Source organism: Lethenteron reissneri, unplaced genomic scaffold (assembly GCF_015708825.2).
Source record: "Lethenteron reissneri isolate LAM-NWPU_2019-01 unplaced genomic scaffold, ASM1570882v1 scaffold_1846, whole genome shotgun sequence".
Lineage (NCBI taxonomy): Eukaryota > Metazoa > Chordata > Hyperoartia > Petromyzontiformes > Petromyzontidae > Lethenteron > Lethenteron reissneri.
In genome coordinates, this window is record NW_026891604.1 from 222,869 (window position 1) to 247,950 (window position 25,082).

The following is a 25,082-nucleotide window of genomic DNA, read 5'->3' on the forward strand; positions in this document are numbered from 1 at the left end:
ATTCGTTAAGTGTATCTTTGCCGTGTGGCCAGACCACCAATGTGTCAATACATATTTAAACCAAGCAGCACACCGCTGTATTGGAGAGTAAATCCACAATATTTACAATTCGAGTATGATGTTTCGCCAGTAATTACAACTCGCATCATCAGGCAACAGCCAGTTTTGTGGAGAAATCCCCGTTTCGTTCTTAAATCGAGGGATAAATATGATGTCATGTCCCCGTAAAAAAGTGATTTAATACATTACAGATTTTTTTCATGATTACGGATTAATGAGTCTCAAACAAAGAGAAACATCCTCCGAATAGCCTTACAGACTGTTGGGGCAAGTGCTGTTAACGAGCACATAATGCAAGCCGGCACGGCACACAAGGGGGTGGGTGGCCAGCACCACCTCCAGCCGCTTTTGTCTCCCGAGGTGGCGTTGTTTATACACTGCACCAGATACTCGTTTTGAGGCTGAGTCGACCTAGGGGAGGCCCATGACCCGTTCAAATTAATCGTCACAGGTGTTGGTCGTTATCAGGAATCAAACCCAGGTGGCCAGGTTCATAGCGCAGCGCGCTAACCACTACACTACCGCTCCCTACATACACACACAGTCCAGTGGCTATCGCTGATGACATTCGAACACCAGTGGTGGATACCTCCCAGTGTTCCACCAAACCCCGTGTTGAACAGCTTTAAAGTATGGTGCATAACAGGCCGCACGGGTTAGGAGAGCCTCCCCGTGGCCAGTCGATTGACAGACGGTCGGCAGCAGATTGTCGTTCTTCTTGTTGCCACGGTGGTTAGGAGATGTTAACAAACTCACCTGGTATACAGAAGGTCGTGGGTTCGATTCCAACACTGATGCAAGCTGTATATTTGGAGTGTGCATGTTCGCAGCATGGTCACGTGGATTTTTCTCTGTGTCCTCTGGTTTTTACCTCCACATTTAGAAACATCCATTGAGAGTTTTGCTGCAATATATTTTCACTTAATAAGCCACTTCGTTGAGTTGTCATTTGTTACCAGGTCGCTTCTGAAAAAGAGCTATCTATATAGCTCAGTGGGGCCTTACCTGGTAATATAAAAGTTCAGTTTGGTGGTTAAGGCATTGTCCAACTACTGCTATTGTATATTCTCACGACTCCTTTCAGCCTGGATGTTCATTCTCCCCACTGAATTCCGCAATAGTCGTGTACACTGTGACGTCTTCTCCGAGAGATTGGCGAGGCTGTGCGCAAGGTGGTAGATGCTCCGTTTAAAGGTTTGCGTACACGATCTGTCCAAAGACAAAGATCCCCGTTATCGCCTATATACAGATTGTAAGGGCAAGTATTGTTAGCAAGCAGCATTTGTGAACGGCGGGAAGTCACACGAGAGTGTGGGTGGCCAACACCACGCCCGACCGCCATCGTTTTTACAGTGGCCATGTTTTGATACATCACACCAGGTACTCATTCGAGGCTGAGTCGACCTCGGGGTCAAATAATCGTGTTGGCTATGAGATGTAGTAGACCTGGGGTTGCTGAATTCGTAGTGTAATGGGTACTGCAAAATCCGACCGTGTCTTTCCAGTGTTCGCTGAGCTGCTTGTCTTCCAGTTGCCATATTAGTATATTATAAGGTCGAACTCATTACGCAAACAAAGTGCTTCCCACAAATGAATGATAATACCTCGCTGATTTTGTTAAGGAGTGTTGGTTTGTTATTGGGGGGGGGGCACCGGGGAGCAGTGGAACATGTTGTTGATTGCGGGAGATGTCGCAGTTATGGGATTATGAGGAAGGTTTTTTTGTCGTTGAGGCTCCTCGGTTTAAGGGTGTTGCCCTGCCTGCCGCCGGTTGCCGCTGCTGTGTTAACAGCCGGGATGGTTGTTCTTATAACGGAGGGGGGGGGGGTGATGTAGTGACATGGCGCTGACTTTTGGACAACAGAAACAACTGGAGGTGTGCACTTAGAGCATATGCCGCTGAGTATATACGCTGGTGTGCCGGCAGGGCGGAGGAACTGGGGCAAGGGTCATGGTCGACCTCGTGTGGAAGCCGCTGGAACCCTCTGGAGGGTTCGAGAAGGGAGATGCGGCGAGGGCGGAGCCAAGTCGCACTGAGGGGAATATAAGCAGCGGAGAGCGAGAGCTCTGGGCTTCCGGTTCTGGTATTGGACTCGTCTCGCCATCACTGTGGTCGTCGCTGCCCTCATTGCTACCACCTTCGCCCAATGATTGCGTAACCAGACAGTATTTGGCTGGCTCCGTCGATGCCGCTGGTGTAACGCGGACAGGATCGTGTCTGGGACGGGGCGCGCGGCAGCGGGGTTGTGTGTGAGAGAGAGGGCCCGAGTGGTGGCGTGAGCTCAGCAACAACAATAAAAGGGCAGAGTGGTGCCTCCTGCGACCACCTCGTCTCCAGCTGACATTGTGTGCGACGTACGCCACCTGCACGCACAGACGACACAACACATGTTTGGGTGTTGCACTTTTTTCATACTGTACATAGCCAACCATGCTTATCGGAGGTGCGGGGGAAGGACAACAAACTAAATACAAAAAAGCAGATCTGGCTTTTGCGACCAATAAAATCAATAATAAAACATTTGTGGGTTAGATCGCACCACCTGACAGCCAATTATTAAGGGTTGTCACATCAACAAAACGTGCTTATTACTTATTACCTCAGCACACCGGTGTGTTGGAAAGGCAACCCACAACATTTACAATTCAAGTACCATGACGTTTCGCTGGTGATTCAATTAACATCCAGCTTCATCAGGTGATAGCCAGAATTTTGAAGTAAAATAAGAATTGAGTTTTCGAAAAATGAGATCACGCACCTCACTCGTCTCCATTTCCTCCAAGCGACGAGTCTCTCCAACAGGGTGCGTCTCTCCCGAGTCTCCGTTCCTTCTACCACCACCACTATCATCAATACCATCACCATCACCACGGCTGAAAATACTTTTCATTTTCTTCCAGCAACACCAATTCCTGCTGTGGTAGCGGTGGTGGCACCGGTAGAGAAGTACCATCAGCACCAGAAGGAAGATCAGAGCCCACGCGGTTATGGCGATGGACGCATTGCCGCGCGAGGGCGAAACCATCGATGGCACCGTTGATGGCACCGGCGATGTCGCTGCATGCGTCGTAGCAGCGGTACCTGTTGCAGAGAAAGGGACACCGCAATTGGTGGTGGCTAGGAGATGTTAAATACCTCGCCTGGTATACAGGGGTTCGTGGGTTCGATCTCGACTGCCGCCTGCTGTACATTTTAAGTTTGCGTGTCTTTCTCCCTGCGGTCGCGTGGATTCTTCTCCGAGTCCTTCGGATTTTTCCCTCCACATTTAGAATCAACATAAACGCTTTTAAAGTATTTGGCTGCTTTAAATTTCCACGTAATGAGCCACTTCGTTGAGCTATCATTTTGGCCAAGTCCCTTCTGAAAAAAAGAGCTATATAACTCAGTGGGCCTTCACCTTGTCACCTTCTGCCGTCAGGTCGAAATCGACCTCTGGTGACATCCACGACCAGACTCCCCCATCAAAACCTGTCTCTCACTGCCTCTCGCAGCTGGGTTAGTGTAAGGCCAGTGGTGTTCTTGATGTCGTCCATCCATCTCCTCTGAGGTCGACCTCTGACCCTGCTACCTTCTCCATTCCCAAGCCAGACTGATTCCTCTAGTCCAGAGGTCCTCATAACGTGTCCAAAGTAATTAAATTTCTGCTTCATGAAAAAGGCCTTGAGTGGAAGAGCGGGACCGATCTCTCTCAGGACAGACATGTTTGGGATTTCGGCTGTCTTTAGTTTATGTCGCATTCTTCTCCAGCACCACATCTCAAATGCGCTGATCCTCTTTCGCTCGCTTAATCTCTGGGTCCACGACTCACATACATATATGGCAATAGGAAATATCAGAGCTTTGATAAGCCTCTTCATGGTGCTTATGGTAATGCCCTTGTCTCTCCATATCTTATTGAGCTGTGAAATGGCTATTCTACTGAGAAGTGACCGCCTACTGATCTCGTGGCTAAATTCTCAGTCTTTAGCAGTCAAGGAGCACAGGAATACAAAGTTCTTTGCAACTTTTATTGATGCATTTTCCAGACTAAATGAGTTTACTTGTTCTATTGCCATCATCTTTGTCTTTTGGAGATTGAGGCACAGCTCAACCTCCTCACTAGCTTCTTTAATATTTACCAAGAGTCATAATTTCAGCTTTGCTATATAATGGTAGGGTGGTATCATCAGCATCTCTTAAGTTGTTTATTCTTCTGTCTCCAATCTTCACGCCTGCTTCAATGGAATCCAGGCCTGTCTCTCGCATAATACGCTCATTGTACAAATTGAATAGGTAAGGAGACAGTATACAGCCCTGTCTTACTCCTTTCCCAATGTCAAATTCTTGTGTCTCCCCATATTCTAATCAAACTGTTGCTCTTTGATTGGCATATATATTATGTAACACCGTGGGCCTTACCTGGTAATTTTTTTTTTTAGATTAAACTTTCTCCCAACTAACGTTGAAGGTGTTAATGCATAAGCCCTTTCTGCCTGTCTGTCTGTAACACGACGACCCTTGAAAATATGATCCTACAGGAACAAAGCTTCAGCAAAATTATATGTTGCTATTAGGGCTTACCGAATTGTGAAAAAAATTAAATGTATAAAAGTGGTGTACAAACGTTTGAGGTACACGCCAGAGCAAAAAAGTGTTAATTGCAAAATCGCAAGTAGTGTTTTGTCCTGGAAGATACCGGTACAGGATCCGTACTGCTGATTAAACACTTTCAAGGACAAATGTGCATCGGTAAGCGTTAAACAATCTACCTATTTGCGTGTGCACGATATTACTTTGATTCAACACGTCGTAGGCTTCCGCGACCAATATAATATTTTTCTTCTTGGTTCTTTCGATAAAGTCACCTAGAAGGGAAATAATAAAATAATACAAATTTACATAATAAAATAAAAATTCTCACAATGGTGGGAATTTTTATTTTAAAAGGTTTAAATCGAAATTCAATATTATATTATTAAGCTGTTGTGGGCAAGATCGCGCAGATGTTTCATAAACAAAGGTGGGAGGGAGGAGAGGGAGGGCGTTTCGGAGAGGCCCCACAGAAGGAGCAGCGGCAGCATCTGAAAGCGCCGTGCGATGCGGTTTGACCTCCTCCCGCACCTCCGATTAGCACGGTTGGAAATATACGGTGCGAAAGAAGTTCCACATGCATGCATGCATACGACTGCCTTCGTTCGATGGTGAGGTCATCATCCCCGGCTGTCTACAAGGGCAAATGGGGAACAGGCGCGAGGGCAAAGAACCGCCATGTGCATCGCCCACTTTACCCCTCCTGCCCCCCCTAGCAAGCTACTCACCTCACTGACCCAGGTGGCCATTTCGCATTCGTAAGTGTAGCAGGAACGCATTGCGGTAGGCTCCGGCCACAGATGCCCGACGTGAGTAAAAGGGAATCGCTCGCTTTGTTTCCCATCTAAGAGTCACCGCTCCCGTGTCGCTGCAGCTCTTAGTCTTGCTTTGCCCTCGGGTCCTCATGAAGTTTTTCGTGAAGACTTGTAGTCGTGTTTTGCGTTTTGCTTTATTACTTTTCTCAATTAAGCACAGTGCATCATCACTTAATTCCTTCCTAATAATTGCGAGGAGTTTCAGAGCGGCGAGTCTTTGCACCGTCGTTTTACAGAGTCAAAAAGAAACTGGATCCTAGTTTGTTAGTTGCTCATTTTAAAAGAGATGCGAATCAGTTGATGTTGAAGATTTGTCTTTTTTATATATTTATATAATAGCATGGGCGCTGTTGAGGATTTCTTGTTGGACAATCGTTTAAGCTAGTTGCGATAACTTAGCAGTGATCTGTATCAAACTCCAGGCTACAGTATGCTCTGAGATTTGGCGGAGTTTCTATCAAGAGTAAATTAGTACGCAGTCAATGGTGTTTCTGTATTTGGCCATGATTTGATCTCCAGGTATGTGAATATTGTGGCGCTGGAACCACGTGCCACCTATTCTGAGCCCATGTCATGCACAGAAATGAACGAACCTTCCTGAGTTGTCGGGGATACTAAAACTAAACTATTATTTTTTTATCAGGTCAGGCCCCACTTAGCTATGCAGCTATTTTTTCAGAAGTGACTTGGCCCCAAATGATAGCTCAACAAAGGGGCCCATCACGTGGAAACGTATAGCAGCAAAATACTTTAAACGCGTGATGTTGATTAATATGTGGAGGATTAGGACAAAAATGTACGGAGAGTGAGAGAGAAGCCAACTCCAAATATACAGCAGCAGGTGTCAGAGTCAGGATTGAACCTCCGACCTCCTGTATACCAGGCGACTAAGATATCATATCGCCACCGTGAAAAACATAGCATATAAGTTAAAAGTGCTACTCATTTAGCCAACCCTTTCAAGGATGATGGCTGAGTTCATCCCCCCAACCAAGGATTTCAACTTGGGACGTTCTGATTGTGAGCTGCTCACTCTGGATGCCAAGCCGCCCGAGCGAATTTTTGATTTTGCAGTGCAATTGAGTTAACGTTGGGAGAGAGAAAAATAAAATTGTTATGCTCAAGAGTAATAGTGTGTTGTGATTCAAAGGTTCGTGATTTTCATTTAGGAATCATTTTTCCTTACATTGTAGTGAATATAGCGGTCTCTAGTATCTCCAGGGAAAAGTTAGCTGAATACATAGAGCACATGCATGCAGGTAAACAATGGATTCTTACAAACAAATAATATTAATGTTTTGTGATGTTAAGATATATTAATCGATGCATCATTAAAATTGTTGGAAACTAAAACCACAAGTGTGTAGTTTTATTCCAGTGAGTGAATGGTTAATTTGAATTCATATATACAGTGACGGAAAAAAGTATTTGATCCCCTGCTGATTTTGTACGTTTGCCCACTGACAAAAAAATGATCAGTCTATAATTTTAATGGTAGGTTTATTTGAACATTGAGAGACAGAATAACAACAACAAAATTCAGAAAAACGCATGTCAAAAATGTTATAAATTGATTTGCATTTTAATGAAGGAAATAAGTATTTGACTCCTCTGCAAAACATGACTTAGTACTTGGTGGTAAAACCCTTGTTGGCAATCACAGAGGTCAGACGTTTCTTGTAGTTGGCCACCAGGTTTGCACACATCTCAGGAGGGATTTTGTCCCACTCCTCTTTGCAGCTCTTCTCCAAGTCATTAAGGTTTCGAGGCTGACGTTTAGCTTTGTGGCATTACCTTCAGCTCCCTCCACAGATGTTATATGGGATTAAGGTCTGGAGACTGGCTAGGCCACTTAAGGACCTTAATGTGCTTCTTCTTGAGCCACTCCTTTGTTGCCTTGGCCGTGTGTTTTTGGGTCATTGGCATGCTGGAATACCCATCCACGACCCATTTTCAATGCCCTGGCTGAGGGAAGGAGGTTCTCACCCAAGATGTGACGGTACATGGCCACGTCCATCGTCCCTTTGATGCGGTGAAGTTGTCCAGTCCCCTTAGCAGAAAAACACCCCCAAAGCATAATGTTTCCACCTCCATGTTTGACGGTGGGGATGGTGTTCTTGGGGTCATAGGCAGTATTCCTCCTCCTCCAAACACGGCGAGTTGAGTTGATGCCAAAGAGCTCCATTGTGGTCTCATCTGACCACAACACTTTCACCCAGTTGTCCTCTGAATCATTCAGATGTTCATTGGCAAACTTCAGACGGGCATGTATATGTGCTTACTTGAGCAGGGGCACCTTGCGGGCGCTGCAGGATTTCAGTCCTTCACGGCGTAGTGTGTTACCAACTGTTTTCTTGGTGACTATGGTCCCAGCTGCCTTGAGATCATTGACAAGATCCTCCCGCGTAGTTCTGGGCTGATTCCTCACCGTTCTCATGATCATTGCAACTCCACGAGGTGAGATCTTGCATGGAGCCCCAGGCCGAGGGAGATTGACAGTTCTTTTGTGCTTCTTCCATTTGCGAATAATCACACCAACTGTTGTCACCTTCTCACCAAGCTGCTTGGCGATGGTCTTGTAGCCCATTCCAGCCTTGTGTAGGTCTACAATCTTGTCCCTGACATCCTTGGAGAGCTCTTTGGTCTTGGTCATGGTGGAGAGTTTGGAATCTGATTGATTGATTTCTTCTGTGAACAGGTGTCTTTTATACAGGTAACAAGCTGAGATTAGGAGCACTCCCTTTAAGAGTGTGCTCCTAATCTCAGCTCGTTACCTGTATAAAAGACACCTGGGAGCCAGAAATCTTTCTGAATGAGAGGGAGTCAACTACTTATTTCCCTCATTAAAATGCAAATCAAATTATAACATTTTTGACATACGTTTTTCTGGATTTTTTTGTTGTTATTCTGTCTCTCACTGTTCAAATAAACCTACCATTAAAATTATAGACTTATCATTTCTTTGTCAGTGGGCAAACGTACAAAATCAGCAGGGGATCAAATACTTTTTTCCCTCACTGTATGTAGGCGTTTTATTACAGCTCAAGCTTTGTGGCATTACCTTTAGAGGTTACCGTCAAGTTGTACACCATGCCATGATGATGATCAGCTCTGCTTGTTTCCAGAAAACAGAGGTACATTCCACTCGCGTTCGCTGGGACTGAAATCAGAGTGATGGAGCCATTTCCACTGCTCAGGTTCCCAGACAAAACCACGTAGCAGAAAAGTGGGTTGCAGGGTGTGACAAATTGAATGCCACGAAATAATATCTGTGGAACAATATTTATTACACGTTTAGCAATGTTATTAATTGATGCACGTGAGTGTTTGTTTATTCGCACCAGTAGGCTGGCATCACACTCTCCCAAAAACTATGCGGAAGAGCTCTATTGGAAATCTGCTGTTAAATTCAGATTGAACCATTCAAAACGATTGTTGTAAAGTAACGTCGAGTTATGTAAAAAAAACATATTTCATCCCTAGATTTAATTTAGGATTGGGGTTAAAATCGACAACTTAATATTTTTAGATTTTTACAAGTAAAACATTGACGCAACTATATCAGTTGCCACACTTATTATTTTTAACGCTTCTAAAACATCGGTAGAATTTGAATGTATATTATTTTACATTGTGCACCTCGCAGCAATAAAAATCCCCTTGCGTTAACAGAAGGATTTTGACTGACACCCAAAACGGGGGACCTGGGAGCCAATTGCAGAACTCTGAGCACTGGGGGATGTTTGATCTCAATTCACCTTGTCCACCTAGAACCCCTAGCAGCCCGCATTTCGCACAAGCTGGAGTCAATGAAGAAGCTATTCGGGCAGTCCAGCAAACAGCGGTTTGCAATCGTGATTCCTAGAGGTTATAGTAGCACGTGACACGCAATCTCGACATCGCTCTGATTTCAAAGGGGCATATTGGGCTACATTTCTGAAATGGTAGAAAGCTGAGCTAACTACAAATGAGAATCACCCCTCTAAACCAGCATTGATATTAATGGCGATGCCAAAGCTTCGCACAAATTATGAATGTAGCCAGCAACATTAAGAGAATGAAAACATTTATTTAGACAGAATGAATCCGATGCGCCATGGAGATCTTTTTCACACATGTCCATTCGCCTTCTTGGTTCTTTCGGTAAAGTCACGTAGAAGGGAAGTAATAAAATAATAAAAATAAAACATAATAAAATAATTCGCACGACGTTTCGGCTACAATGCAAGCAGCCGTCTTCAGGTGAAGAATGAGACACTACCAAGCTAGGAGCTTATATATACGCTGGGTTGGAGGTGCAAGAAGAGCGCCTTAACAAAAAGAATGTGCATTTGAAGAGGAATTTAGCATATTCATGGGAAATGCGTAGGAGGTGGGCGGGGTGGTTTCAAAGTCATATTATGCCCATGCATTATGCAGGATCAGCAGCACCAAGGGAGGGTGTACGGAGTAGCATTAACAAAGGAAAGGAATGTTAATAGTATGTAGCTGCAGTTACTAAACAACCACGTAGAAAACTAAAGTATAAACTACATAACACCATCAGTGTACTTACTATACTCTACAATAAGCTGAGTTACTCACAGCAAGTAAGACATTACAATTGTACGTCGTAAAAATTATATAATATGCTTCCATCTAAACTTTATTCTCTTACATCACACGAGCATACACCGTACTATATGCTGCCATAGATAAACCCAACATTAAATTATATACTCTATTGCTTTAAACCACCATTTTATTATTCTACCCACCTTAATGTGTATCACACTCTATATGTGTACTATACAATTACGATACTATATATTACTTTGTACATTGTATTAAGCATATAAATGTTATACTATTTGTTATTATACACTGTACAATAAAAAGAGACCCCACCAACAGCCTCGTCACTGAAACCAACAAAATTGTTTCTGATTCAACCGCATTAATTGATCAGACCAAACAGTTCTCGTTGAAACCTTCTGCAGCCAGGCCACCAAGATTATACGGTTTGCCAAAGATACATAAAGAAGATACACCTCTTCGTCCCATTGTCTCTACTATCAACTCCCCCACCTAAAAATTGGCTCGTTTTTTGTCTGAAATCCTACGACCTTTCACTGGAAAAACCACCTCTGCGGTACTAAACTCTACTGACCTGGTATCGACAATCAAGGGGATTGCCCTGTCCCCAGACGACCTGCTTGTCAGTTTTGATGTGGTTTCCTTATTCACCAAGGTTCCTGTACCTGACACCATCGCAATCATTGAAGACTTGGTTCATCAAGGACTGAATGCTGGGGTACCCCCCATGGTGAGACACTGCTTAACCAATACATACTTCACCTGGAATGGAACTTTCTACAAGCAAACTGAGGGCACCCTAATGGGCTCCCCCCTATCTCCGGTTGTAGCCAACATCTTCATGGAGAAATTTGAGACGGACGCCATCCAGACTGACTATCACTCTACGCCCGACCTTATGGAAGAGGTACGTAGATGACACTTTTGTCATCTGGCCACATGGCCGGCCTGCTCTAGACCAATTTCTCGACCACATCAATTCCATACACCCAGCCATCAGATTCACCATGAAAGTCGAAAAAATGGCAAGCTACCCTTTTTGGATGTCCTAATCAAAAGGAGACCTGATGGTTCAATGAGCCACTCTGTCTACAGGAAAGCCACCCATACGGATGCTTACCTAAAACCGGATTCCCACCACCATCCATCCCAGAAGAATTCTCTCATCAAGACTCTATATCATAGAGCCCAATGCATCTCCGACCAGGAACACATTTCCAGTGAACTCAAACACGTACGCCAAGCTCTTAAGGCTAATGGTTACTCCGACTACACAATCCGCAAAGCCATCACTCCAACCATCAAGAAGGATCCTGTTGAGGAGTCTTTCAAGACCATCACCTTACCCTACATTGCTGGGGTCACAAAAAAAAAGATCTCCAAAATCCTGATTAAACACAAGATCCAGGTCCGATTCAACACAGTACACAAAATCCGTGATCTGGTACCGTCTGTAAAAGATGTGGTTCCAGACATACAGTACCCTGGCGTCTACAAACTAAGTTGCCTCTGTGGTAGCAGGTACATTGGAGAAACCAAACGACATGTCTCGGACCGCATCCGTGAACATAAAGCAGACCTGAAACACGGTTGAACTTACTCCTCAGCCGTGGCAGATCACTGTTACAACTCAGTGGGCTCACATGACATTGACTTCTCCAAGACAGAGGTTCTCTGCAAGCCATCTGGCTATCATGAGAGATTCGTTCATGAGGCGATCCACATATACAAACACAGAGACAATTTTAACCGAGAAGATTGATTCTGGCTTAGCAATCATTGGAAGGACGTAATAAACCATTTCAGATCTTAACTGATTGTGTTCACGTTTACGGTGACTTTCAGACCGCGTTTCCACTCACGGGCATTGTATTCTCCGCAGGGAATGGATTCTTTGCTCCGCTGCAAGTTTCCCCCCACGACTCACCCATTGACACGACGGTCAATTGTACAGTGTATAATAACAAATAGTATAACATTTATATGCTTAATACAATGTACAAAGTAATATATAGTATCGTAATTGTATAGTAAACATATAGCAGTGTGATACACATTAAGGTGGGTAGAATAATACATAGTGTTATATTAAAATGTATACGGTTTAGGGTGATTTATAGCAATACAATATATAATTTAATGTTGGGTTTATCTATGGCAGTATATAGTACGGTGTATGCTCGTGTGATGTAAGAGAATAAAGTTTAGATGGAAGCATATTATATAATTTTTACGACGTAGAATTGTAATGTATTACTTGCTGTGAGTAACTCAGCTTATTGTAGTATAGTAAGTACACTGATGGTGCTATGCAGTTTATACTTTAGTTTTTTATGTAGTTTATACTTTAGTTTTCTACGTGGTTGTTTAGTAACTGCAGCTACATACTATTAACATTCCTTTCCTTTGTTAATGCTACTCCGTACACCCTCCCTTGGTGCTGCTGATCCTGCATAATGCATGGGCATAATATGACTTTGAAACCCCCCCGCCCACCTCCTACGCATTTCCCGTGAATATGCTAAATTCCTCTTCATATGCACATTCTTTTTGTTAAGGCGCTCTTCTTGCACCTCCAACCCAGCGTATATATAAGCTCCTAGCTTGGTAGTGTCTCATTCTTCACCTGAAGACGGCTGCTTGCGTTGTAGCCGAAACGTCGTGAGAATTATTTGATTATGTTTTATTTTTATTATTTTATTACTTCCCTTCTACGTGACTTTACCGAAAGAACCAAGAAGATGAATCCCTGCAGTCACGAAAGCTTTAAATCGAAATTCAAACCTATGTACTTACCAACATTATACATTATTTTAATTATTAAGAACAAAGGGGTGCAGGGCTGCATTAAAGGTTAAGAAGCACTGGCTTAGACTGACGAGAGAGATATCTGGAAGGAACCTTGGCCTATGCAATAGTAGACTTGGAGACCGTAATGTATTTCGTAACATTATTTTGTATCGGCACATTCTGCACGAGTGATATTCACGCTGTGTGTAGCAATACAGACGGATATTGCACTGGGCTGATAATCCCTAAAGTGTGCTCAATTTTTCACACCACGTGTAACGAGAGATATTGCAATACTCACTGTTGTGTTAGACTGTCCATATCTCCATCGCACGCTGTCGATTATGGACGATGTTGAACAGTTAAGGAGCACATCTTCGCCTTCAACAGCCGCCATGTGCTGAATGGGGCTATTTGCTACATAAAGAAAAATGTGCAAAATGAATGCAGAGACCGCTAGCATTGAACGTTAATAGCTGGATATGACCAGCCTGGCAGCATCAACAAACCATGGCATTTCCACACACAGATCTCTGGGAAATGAATACAATATAACCCTCCGTATGCGCAGGCATCTGGAAATTTCTAGTTTTGCATATTCGCGAGTTACTAAATGCATACTAATTCACTATTCGCGAACCTGCCAGACTTCAGTATTCGAAAGTTGTACAAAAGTGCAGACAGACCGCAGAGTTTTACAACATTTGAAATGGTCCGTTGTGAATGAGACGTGCTCTCTCTGGGCCGCCCGCTTTGTCCTGAACTCGCTATTGTGCATTTTTTACTTTATACATACTTAAAGTTGACTCGGTTATACATTTTATGAATCGTCGTCAAATCATAATAATCATCGTCAAAGGTAAAACAAAATAATGTTCTGTGCAGTTTATTATTTATTTTAGCCATTGTTATTAAACGTTTGCCATTTCTTACCCCATGTTCACTTGTAACAGTAACAAAAGCACCATTTTCCCCCAGTAGAAACAAGGTTTCTGGATTCTCTAAATTCTGAATTGCGAGCAATTTTCAAGAACATAACGCTCGCGGATCGAGAGAGGGTTTACTGTCGAACATTACTCTGGGTGGCAGAGTGGGTGGAGAAGTGATGTCCCCTATTGTGAGGGTGAGATGTTCTTTCAAGAGGGATTTTATAGGTCGCTGTAAGGTTACGTATCTCTCGATTTAAAGCTTTCGTGACTGCAGGGATTCATCTTCTTGGTTTTTTTCATTAAAGTCACGTAGAAGGGAAGCAATAAAATAATAAAAATAAAACATAACAAAATAACTCTCACGACGTTTCGGCTACAACGCAAGCAGCCGTCTACAGGTGAAGAATGAGACACTGCCAAGCTAGGAGCTTATATATAAGCTGAGTTGGAGGTGGAAGAAGAGCACCTTAACAAAAGAATGTGCATATCAAGAGGAATTTAGCATATTCATGGGAAATGCGTAGGAGGTGGGCGGGGGGGTTTCAAAGTCATATTATGCCCATGCATTATGCAGGATCAGCAGCACCAAAGGGAGGGGGCAGGGGGTAGCATTAACAAAGGGGGGGAATGTTAATAGTATGTAGAAGCAATGAAACATGTGAATGGGAAAACGGTGGCAGGAGACCCGCAGCGGAGCAAATAATGCATTCCCTGTGGAGAACACAAGATACACAGTTAATGCCAGTGAGTGGACTGCGGTCTGAAAGTCACCGTAAACGTGAACAACAATCAGTTAAGATCCGAAATGGTTTATTACGTCCATCCAATGATTGCTGAGCCAGAATCCATCTTCTCGGTTGAAATTGTCTCTGTGTTTGTATATGTGGATCGCCTCATGAACGAATCTCTCATGGTAGCCAGATGGCTTGCAGAGAACTTCTGTCTTGGAGAAGTCAATGTCATGTGAGCCCACTGAATTGTAACAGTGATCTGCCACGGCTGAGGTGTTTGTCCTACCGTGTTTCAGGTCTGCTTCATGTTCACGGATGCGGTCCGAGACATGGCGTTTGGTTTCTCCAATGTAACTGCTACCACAGAGGAAACTTAGTTTGTAGACGCCAGGGTACTGTATGTCTGGAACCACGTCTTTTACAGACGGGGCCAGATCACGGATTTTATGTACTGTGTTGAATCGGACCTGAATCTTGTGTTTAATCAGGATTTTGGAGATCTTTTTTGTGACCCCAGCAATGTAGGGTAAGGTGATGGTTTTGAAAGGCTCCTCAACAGGATCCTTCTTGATGGTTGGAGTGATGGCTTTTCGGATTGTGTAGTCGGAGTAACCATTAGCCTTAAGAGCTTGGCGTACGTGTTTGAGTTCACTGGCAATGTGTTCCTGGTCGGAGATGCATTGGGCTCTATGGTATAGAGTCTTGATGAGGGAGTTCTTCTGGGATGGATGGTGGTGGGAATCCGGTTTTAGGTAGGCATCCGTATTGGTGGCTTTCCTGTAGACAGAATGGCTCATTGAACCATCAGGTCTCCTTCTAATTAGGACATCCAAAAAGGGTAGCTTGCCACATTTTTCGACTTCCATGGTGAATCTGATGGCTGGGTGTATGGAATTGATGTGGTCGAGAAATTGGTCTAGAGCAGGCCGGCCATGTGGCCAAATGACAAAAGTGTCATCTACGTACCTCTTCCATAAGGTCGGGTGTAGAGTGGCAGTCTGGATGGCGTCAGTCTCAAATTTCTCCATGAAAATGTTGGCTACAACCGGAGAAAGGGGGGAGCCCATTGGGGTGCCCTCAGTTTGCTTGTAGAAGGTTCCATTCCAGGTGAAGTATGTATTGGTTAAGCAGTGTCTCACCAGGGAAGGTACCCCAGTATTCAGTCCTTGATGAACCAAGTCTTCAATTATTGCAATGGTGTCAGGCACAGGAACCTTGGTGAACAAGGAAACCACATCAAAACTGACAAGCAGGTCGTCTGGGGACAGTGAAATCCCCTTGATTGTCGATACCAGGTCAGTAGAGTTTAGTACCGCAGAGGTGGTTTTTCCAGTGAAAGGTCGTAGAATTTCAGACAAAAAACGAGCCAGTTTCTAAGTGGGGGAGTTGATAGTAGAGATAATGGGACGAAGAGGCGTATCTTCTTTATGTATCTTTGGCAAGCCGTACAATCTTGGTGGCTTGGCTGCAGAAAGTTTCAACGAGAACTGTTTGGTCTGCTCAATTAATGCGGTTGAAGCAGAAATGATTTTGTTAGTTTTGGAGACGAGGCTGTTGGTGGGGTCTCTTTTTATTTTTGCATAGCTGCCATCGTTGAGTAGTTCCTGAATCTTGTTGTTGTATTCTATTTTGTCCATGATGACAGTGGCATTGCCTTTGTCGGCTGAGAGGATGACAATGTCATCCCTCTTTTTTAATTGAGCTAATTCAAAACGCTCAACTTTGCTGATGTTGCTAGCAGGCATCTTAGCGTTTTTGAGGGTTGCAGAGATTTCCGATCTTGCTACGTCTGCAGCGATGTGACTCAGGCCCTTGAGAGCTACATCTATTCGGGCAATTATATCATTAACTGGTATGTGTCTAGGTGTGACTGCAAAGTTTATTCCTTTAGCTAGAACGGATTTCAGACCTCCAGAAATAGAACTGTTACTGCGATTAATAACGACTTTGTTAGCGTCTAGCTTTTCTATGTGTGGGTCCAGTCTCTTGTTTGAGAGGCGGTTGAATTTGGAAATCAAGTTGTCCTTACATTTGGTCGACATAGCGGCAGCCGAAGAGGTAGTCATTTTGTCTACATGTTCCCAATCCGATGTGGACATTGTTGCACTCAAAGATAAGTGTGATTTGTAGAGTGTCTTGTCTAACTGATCAAGATCGGTGCGCGTGAGTCTGATTTTCTCTGAGATAAGAGCTAAGCTAGTTCTAGACAGAATTCGTTTAGCATTAGAAGAAGTTACAGCAGCAGATGTTAGTGTAAATGCGTTTGGTATTACCTTAGAGTCGCGGCATCTCTTCAGAAAGGTAAGAGACTCGATTAGCTGAGCCTTCTTATCACGGAGCTTGTTGAAGGATCTCAAAGTTATGTGGAATCCCTCCGCGTAGAGGCGGTTAAATTTCGATTTAAAGCTTTCGTGACTGCAGGGATTCATCTTCTTGGTTTTTTCGGTAAAGTCACGTAGAAGGGAAGCAATAAAATAATAAAAATAAAACATAACAAAATAACTCTCACGACGTTTTGGCTACAACGCAAGCAGCCGTCTTCAGGTGAAGAATGAGACACTGCCAAGCTAGGAGCTTGTATATAAGCTGAGTTGGAGGTGGAAGAAGAACGCCTTAACAAAAGAATGTGCATATCAAGAGGAATTTAGCATATTCATGGGAAATGCGTAGGAGGTGGGCGGGGGGGTTTCAAAGTCATATTATGCCCATGCATTATGCAGGATCAGCAGCACCAAAGGGAGGGGGCAGGGGGTAGCATTAACAAAGGGGGGGAATGTTAATAGTATGTAGAAGCAATGAAACATGTGAATGGGAAAACGGTGGCAGGAGACCCGCAGCGGAGCAAATAATGCATTCCCTGTGGAGAACACAAGATACACAGTTAATGCCAGTGAGTGGACTGCGGTCTAAAAGTCACCGTAAACGTGAACAATAATCAGTTAAGATCCGAAATGGTTTATTACGTTCTTCCAATGATTGCTGAGCCAGAATCCATCTTCTCGGTTGAAATTGTCTCAGTGTTTGTATATGTGGATCGCCTCATGAACGAATCTCTCATGGTAGCCAGATGGCTTGCAGAGAACCTCTGTCTTGGAGAAGTCAATGTCATGTGAGCCCACTGAATTGTAACAGTGATCTGCCACGGCTGAGGTGTTTGTCCTACCGTGTTTCAGGTCTGCTTTATGTTCACAAATGCGGTCCGAGACGTGGCGTTTGGTTTCTCCAATGTAACTGCTACGACAGAGGCAACTTAGTTTGTAGACGCCAGGGTACTGTATGTCTGGAACCACGTCTTTTAGAGACGGGACCAGATCACGGATTTTATGTACTGTGTTGAATCGGACCTGAATCTTGTGTTTAATCAGGATTTTGGAGATCTTTTTTGTGACCCCAGCAATGTAGGGTAAGGTGATGGTTTTGAAAGGCTCCTCAACAGGATCCTTCTTGATGGTTGGAGTGATGGCTTTTCGGATTGTGTAGTCGGAGTAACCATTAGCCTTAAGAGCTTGGCGTACGTGTTTGAGTTCACTGGCAATGTGTTCCTGGTCGGAGATGCATTGAGCTCTATGGTATAGAGTCTTGATGAGGGAGTTCTTCTGGGATGGATGGTGGTGGGAATCCGGTTTTAGGTAGGCATCCGTATTGGTGGCTTTCCTGTAGACAGAATGGCTCATTGAACCATCAGGTCTCCTTCTAATTAGGACATCCAAAAAGGGTAGCTTGCCACATTTTTCGACTTCCATGGTGAATCTGATGGCTGGGTGTATGGAATTGATGTGGTCGAGAAATTGGTCTAGAGCAGGCCGGCCATGTGGCCAAATGACAAAAGTGTCATCTACGTACCTCTTCCATAAGGTCGGGTGTAGAGTGGCAGTCTGGATGGCGTCAGTCTCAAATTTCTCCATGAAAATGTTGGCTACAACCGGAGAAAGGGGGGAGCCCATTGGGGTGCCCTCAGTTTGCTTGTAGAAGGTTCCATTCCAGGTGAAGTATGTATTGGTTAAGCAGTGTCTCACCAGGGAAGGTACCCCAGTATTCAGTCCTTGATGAACCAAGTCTTCAATTATTGCAATGGTGTCAGGCACAGGAACCTTGGTGAACAAGGAAACCACATCAAAACTGACAAGCAGGTCGTCTGGGGACAGTGAAATCCCCTTGATTGTCGATACCAGGTCAGTAGAGTTTAGTACCGCAGAGGTGGTTTTTCCAGTGAAAGGTCGTAGAATTTCAGACAAAAAACGAGCCAGTTTCTAAGTGGGGGAGTTGATAGTAGAGATAATGGGACGAAGAGGCGTATCTTCTTTATGTATCTTTGGCAAGCCGTACAATCTTGGTGGCTTGGCTGCAGAAAGTTTCAACGAGAACTGTTTGGTCTGCTCAATTAATGCGGTTGAAGCAGAAATGATTTTGTTAGTTTTGGAGACGAGGCTGTTGGTGGGGTCTCTTTTTATTTTTGCATAGCTGCCATCGTTGAGTAGTTCCTGAATCTTGTTGTTGTATTCTATTTTGTCCATGATGACAGTGGCATTGCCTTTGTCGGCTGAGAGGATGACAATGTCATCCCTCTTTTTTAATTGAGCTAATTCAAAACGCTCAACTTTGCTGATGTTGCTAGCAGGCATCTTAGCGTTTTTGAGGGTTGCAGAGATTTCCGATCTTGCTACGTCTGCAGCGATGTGACTCAGGCCCTTGAGAGCTACATCTATTCGGGCAATTATATCATTAACTGGTATGTGTCTAGGTGTGACTGCAAAGTTTATTCCTTTAGCTAGAACGGATTTCAGACCTCCAGAAATAGAACTGTTACTGCGATTAATAACGACTTTGTTAGCGTCTAGCTTTTCTATGTGTGGGTCCAGTCTCTTGTTTGAGAGGCGGTTGAATTTGGAAATCAAGTTGTCCTTACATTTGGTCGACATAGCGGCAGCCGAAGAGGTAGTCATTTTGTCTACATGTTCCCAATCCGATGTGGACATTGTTGCACTCAAAGATAAGTGTGATTTGTAGAGTGTCTTGTCTAACTGATCAAGATCGGTGCGCGTGAGTCTGATTTTCTCTGAGATAAGAGCTAAGCTAGTTCTAGACAGAATTCGTTTAGCATTAGAAGAAGTTACAGCAGCAGATGTTAGTGTAAATGCGTTTGGTATTACCTTAGAGTCGCGGCATCTCTTCAGAAAGGTAAGAGACTCGATTAGCTGAGCCTTCTTATCACGGAGCTTGTTGAAGGATCTCAAAGTTATGTGGAATCCCTCCGCGTAGAGGCGGTTAAATTTCGATTTAAAGCTTTCGTGACTGCAGGGATTCATCTTCTTGGTTTTTTCGGTAAAGTCACGTAGAAGGGAAGCAATAAAATAATAAAAATAAAACATAACAAAATAACTCTCACGACGTTTTGGCTACAACGCAAGCAGCCGTCTTCAGGTGAAGAATGAGACACTGCCAAGCTAGGAGCTTGTATATAAGCTGAGTTGGAGGTGGAAGAAGAACGCCTTAACAAAAGAATGTGCATATCAAGAGGAATTTAGCATATTCATGGGAAATGCGTAGGAGGTGGGCGGGGGGGTTTCAAAGTCATATTATGCCCATGCATTATGCAGGATCAGCAGCACCAAAGGGAGGGGGCAGGGGGTAGCATTAACAAAGGGGGGGAATGTTAATAGTATGTAGAAGCAATGAAACATGTGAATGGGAAAACGGTGGCAGGAGACCCGCAGCGGAGCAAATAATGCATTCCCTGTGGAGAACACAAGATACACAGTTAATGCCAGTGAGTGGACTGCGGTCTAAAAGTCACCGTAAACGTGAACAATAATCAGTTAAGATCCGAAATGGTTTATTACGTTCTTCCAATGATTGCTGAGCCAGAATCCATCTTCTCGGTTGAAATTGTCTCAGTGTTTGTATATGTGGATCGCCTCATGAACGAATCTCTCATGGTAGCCAGATGGCTTGCAGAGAACCTCTGTCTTGGAGAAGTCAATGTCATGTGAGCCCACTGAATTGTAACAGTGATCTGCCACGGCTGAGGTGTTTGTCCTACCGTGTTTCAGGTCTGCTTTATGTTCACAAATGCGGTCCGAGACGTGGCGTTTGGTTTCTCCAATGTAACTGCTACGACAGAGGCAACTTAGTTTGTAGACGCCAGGGTACTGTATGTCTGGAACCACGTCTTTTAGAGACGGGACCAGATCACGGATTTTATGTACTGTGTTGAATCGGACCTGAATCTTGTGTTTAATCAGGATTTTGGAGATCTTTTTTGTGACCCCAGCAATGTAGGGTAAGGTGATGGTTTTGAAAGGCTCCTCAACAGGATCCTTCTTGATGGTTGGAGTGATGGCTTTTCGGATTGTGTAGTCGGAGTAACCATTAGCCTTAAGAGCTTGGCGTACGTGTTTGAGTTCACTGGCAATGTGTTCCTGGTCGGAGATGCATTGAGCTCTATGGTATAGAGTCTTGATGAGGGAGTTCTTCTGGGATGGATGGTGGTGGGAATCCGGTTTTAGGTAGGCATCCGTATTGGTGGCTTTCCTGTAGACAGAATGGTTCATTGAACTATCAGGTCTCCTTCTAATTAGGACATCATAATGGTAGCTTGCCATATTTTTCGACTTCCATGGTGAATCTGATGGCTGGGTGTATGGAATTGATGTGGTCGAGAAATTGGTCTAGAGCAGGACGGCCATGTGGCCAGATGACAAAAGTGTCATCACGTACCTCTTCCATAAGGTCGGGTGTCGAGTGGCAGTCTGGATGCGTCAGTCTCAAATTTCTCCATGAAAATGTTGGCTACAACCGGAGATAGGGGGGAGCCCATTGGGGTGCCCTCAGTTTGCTTGTAGAAGGTTCCATTCCAGGTGAAGTATGTATTGGTTAAGCAGTGTCTCACCAGGGGGGTACCCCAGTATTCAGTCCTTGATGAACCAAGTCTTCAATGATTGCGATGGTGTCAGGCACAGAAACCTTGGTGAACAAGGAAACCACATCAAAACTGACAAGCAGGTCGTCTGGGGACAGGGAAATCCCCTTGATTGTCGATACCAGGTCAGTAGAGTTTAGTACCGCAGAGGTGGTTTTTCCAGTGAAAGGTCGTAGAATTTCAGACAAAAAACGAGCCAGTTTCTAAGTGGGGGAGTTGATAGTAGAGACAATGGGATGAAGAGGTGTATCTTCTTAATGTATCTTTGGCAAGCCGTACAATCTTGGTGGCCTGGCTGCAGAAGGTTTCAACGAGAACTGTTTGGTCTGATCAATTAATGCGGTTGAAGCAGAAATGATTTTGTTGGTTTTGGAGACGAGGCTGTTGGTGGGGTCTCTTTTTTATTTTTGTATAGCTGCCATCATTGAGTAGTTCCTGAATCTTGTTGTTGTATTCTATTTTGTCCATGATGACAGTGGCATTGCCTTTGTCGGCTGAGAGGATGACAATGGCATCCCTCTTTTTTAAATCCTTTATATTAAGTTCGCTTGCTTGCTTGCTTGCGTGCTTGCGTGCTTGTTTGCTTGCTTACGCCCGTGCAAATCTTTCGGTCGTTTTTTAACCCACTTCCCGTGATCCAATTGAGCTGACATTTTCCACACAAACTCGTTTTGCCAGACAATTAATGTTCGTGAAAAAAAATTCCCAAAATTTTACACTTTTTAGGCAAAAAAAATTTATTTTACATATATTCAAATAGAACTCATTCTTGGCTTTGGCTGAACGTCACAGTATAAGAGCCCAGAGCGTAACCCCTCCACAGGCCGTGGCGGAGTAGTGCAGTTGGTAGCGCCTTCGCTTCCCATTCCAAAGGTCGCGGGATCGATCCCCGCGTCCTCCACAGGCGAATATATTTTTTAATCCTTTATATTAAGTTCGCTGCCACGCATATAAAGGATTTATAGTGAAAAAATTTGTTTTTACGGGTTTACTTGTTAATTGAGCTATTTCAAAACGCTCATCTTTGCTGATGTTGCTAGCAGGCATCTTAGCGTTTTTGAGGGTTGCAGAGATTTACCTTGCTACGTCTGAAGCGATGTGACTCAGGCCCTTGAGAGCTACATCTACTCGGGCAATTATATCATTACATGGTATGTGTCTAGGTGTGACTGCAAAGTTGAGTCCTTTAGCTAGAACGGATTTCAGACCTTCAGAAATAGAACTGTTACTGAGATTAATTACGACTTTGTTAGCGTCTAGCTTTTCTATGTGTGGGTCCAGTCTCTTGTTTGAGAGGCGGTTGAATTTGGAAATCAAGTTGTCCTTACATTTGGTCGACATAGCGGCAGCTGAAGAGGTAGTCATTATGTCTACATGTTCCCAATCCGATGTGAACATTGTTGCACTCAAAGATAAGTGTGATTTGTAGAGTGTCTTGTCTAACTGATCAAGATCGGTACGCGTGAGTCTGATTTTCTCTGAAATAAGAGCTAAGCTAGTTCTAGACAGAAATCGTTTAGCATTAGAAGAAGTTACAGCAGCAGATGTTAGTGTAAATGCGTTTGGTATTACCTTAGAGTCGCGGCATCTCTTCAGAAAGGTGAGAGACTCGATTAGCTGAGCCTTCTTATCACGGAGCTTGTTGAAGGATCTCAAAGTTATGTGGAATCCCTCCCCGTAGAGGCGGTTAAATTTCGATTTAAAACTTTCGTGACTGCAGGGATTCATCTTCTTGTTTTTTTCGGTAAAGTCACGTAGAAGGGAAGCCATAAAATAATAAAAATAAAACATAACAAAATAACTCTCACGACGTTTCAGCTACAACGCAAGCAGCCGTCTTCAGGTGAAGAATGAGACACTGCCAAGCTAGGAGCTTATATATAAGCTGAGTTGGAGGTGGAAGAAGAGCGCCTTAACAAACGAATGTGCATATCAAGAGGAATTTAGCATATTCATGGGAAATGCGTAGGAGGTGGGCGGGGGGGTTTCAAAGTCATATTATGCCCATGCATTATGCAGGATCAGCAGCACCAAAGGGAGGGGGCAGGGAGTAGCATTAACAAAGGGGGGGAATGTTAATAGTATGTAGAAGCAATGAAACATGTGAATGGGAAAACGGTGGCAGGAGACCCGCAGTGGAGCAAATAATGCATTCCCTGTGGAGAACACAATATACACAGTTAATGCCAGTGAGTGGACTGCGGTCTGAAAGTCACCGTAAACGTGAACAACAATCAGTTAAGATCCGAAATGGTTTATTACGTCCTTCCAATGATTGCTGTGCCAGAATCCATCTTCTCGGTTTAAATTGTTTTTGTGTTTGTATATGTGGATTGCCTCATGAACGAATCTCTCATGGTAGCCAGATGGCTTGCAGGGAACCTCTGTCTTGGAGAAGTCAATGTCATGTGAGCCCACTGAATTGTAACAGTGATCTGCCACGGCTGAGGTGTTTGTCCTACCGTGTTTCAGGTCTGCTTTATGTTCACGGATGCGGTCCGAGACATGGCGTTTGGTTACTCCAATGTAACTGCTACCACAGAGGAAACTTAGTTTGTAGACGCCAGGGTACTGTATGTCTGTAACCACGTCTTTTACAGACGGGACCAGATCACGGATTTTATGTACTGTGTTGAATCGGACCTGAGCGTTTTGAATGAGCTCAATTAAAAAAGAGGGATGACATTGTCATCCTCTCAGCCGACAAAGGCAATGCCACTGTCATCATGGACAAAATAGAATACAACAACAAGATTCAGGAACTACTCAACGATGGCAGCTATACAAAAATAAAAAGAGACCCCACCAACAGCCTCGTCTCCAAAACCAACAAAATCATTTCTGCTTCAACCGCATTAATTGATCAGACAAAACAGTTCTCGTTGAAACCTTCTGCAGCCAGGCCACCAAGATTGCACGGCTTGCCAAAGATACATAAAGAAGAGACACCTCTTCGTCCCATTGTCTCTACTATCAACTCCCCCACTTACAAACTGGCTCGTTTTTTGTCTGAAATCCTACGACCTTCACTGGAAAAACCACCTCTGCGGTACTAAACTCTACTGACCTGGTATCGACAATCAAGGGGATTTCCCTGTCCCCAGACGACCTGCTTGTCAGTTTTGATGTGGTTTCCTTGTTCACCAAGGTTCCTGTGCCTGACACCATCGCAATCATTGAAGACTTGGTTCATCAAGGACTGAATACTGGGGTACCCCCCCTGGTGAGACACTGCTTAACCAATACATACTTCACCTGGAAAGGAACCTTCTACAAGCAAACTGAGGGCACCCCAATGGGCTCTACCCTATCTCCGGTTGTAGACAACATTTTCATGGAGAAATTTGAGACTGACGCCATCCAGACTGCCACTCTACACCTGACCTTATGGAAGAGGTACGTAGATGACACTTTTGTCATCTGGCCACATGGCCGGCCTGCTCTAGACCAATTTCTCGACCACATCAATTCCATACACCCAGCCATCAGATTCACCATGGAAGTCGAAAAATATGGCAAGCTACCCTTTTTGGATGTCCTAATTAGAAGGAGACCTGATGGTTCAATGAGCCATTCTGTCTACAGGAAAGCCACCCATACGGATGCCTACCTAAAACCGGATTCCCACCACCATCCATCCCAGAAGAACTCCCTCATCAAGACTCTATACCATAGAGCCCAATGCATCTCCGA

At 44.1% G+C, this 25,082-nt stretch overlaps 1 protein-coding gene across 1 annotated transcript in view; it reads right to left on the reverse strand.

The window, feature by feature from the left end:
• Window positions 1-988: 988 nt before the first annotated feature.
• The window catches only part of LOC133339361 (uncharacterized), a 37,654-nt gene continuing 13,560 nt past the window's right edge, over window positions 989-25,082 (reverse strand). The window contains exons 2-6 of the mRNA XM_061547494.1: window positions 13,112-13,227; window positions 8,507-8,714; window positions 2,820-3,142; window positions 2,388-2,424; window positions 989-1,269 (exon numbers count right to left, since the gene is read on the reverse strand). Coding sequence (XP_061403478.1) covers window positions 1,154-1,269; window positions 2,388-2,424; window positions 2,820-3,142; window positions 8,507-8,714; window positions 13,112-13,227 — 800 coding nt within the window. The 3' untranslated portion in view covers window positions 989-1,153. The remainder of the gene's footprint in view (window positions 1,270-2,387; window positions 2,425-2,819; window positions 3,143-8,506; window positions 8,715-13,111; window positions 13,228-25,082) is intronic.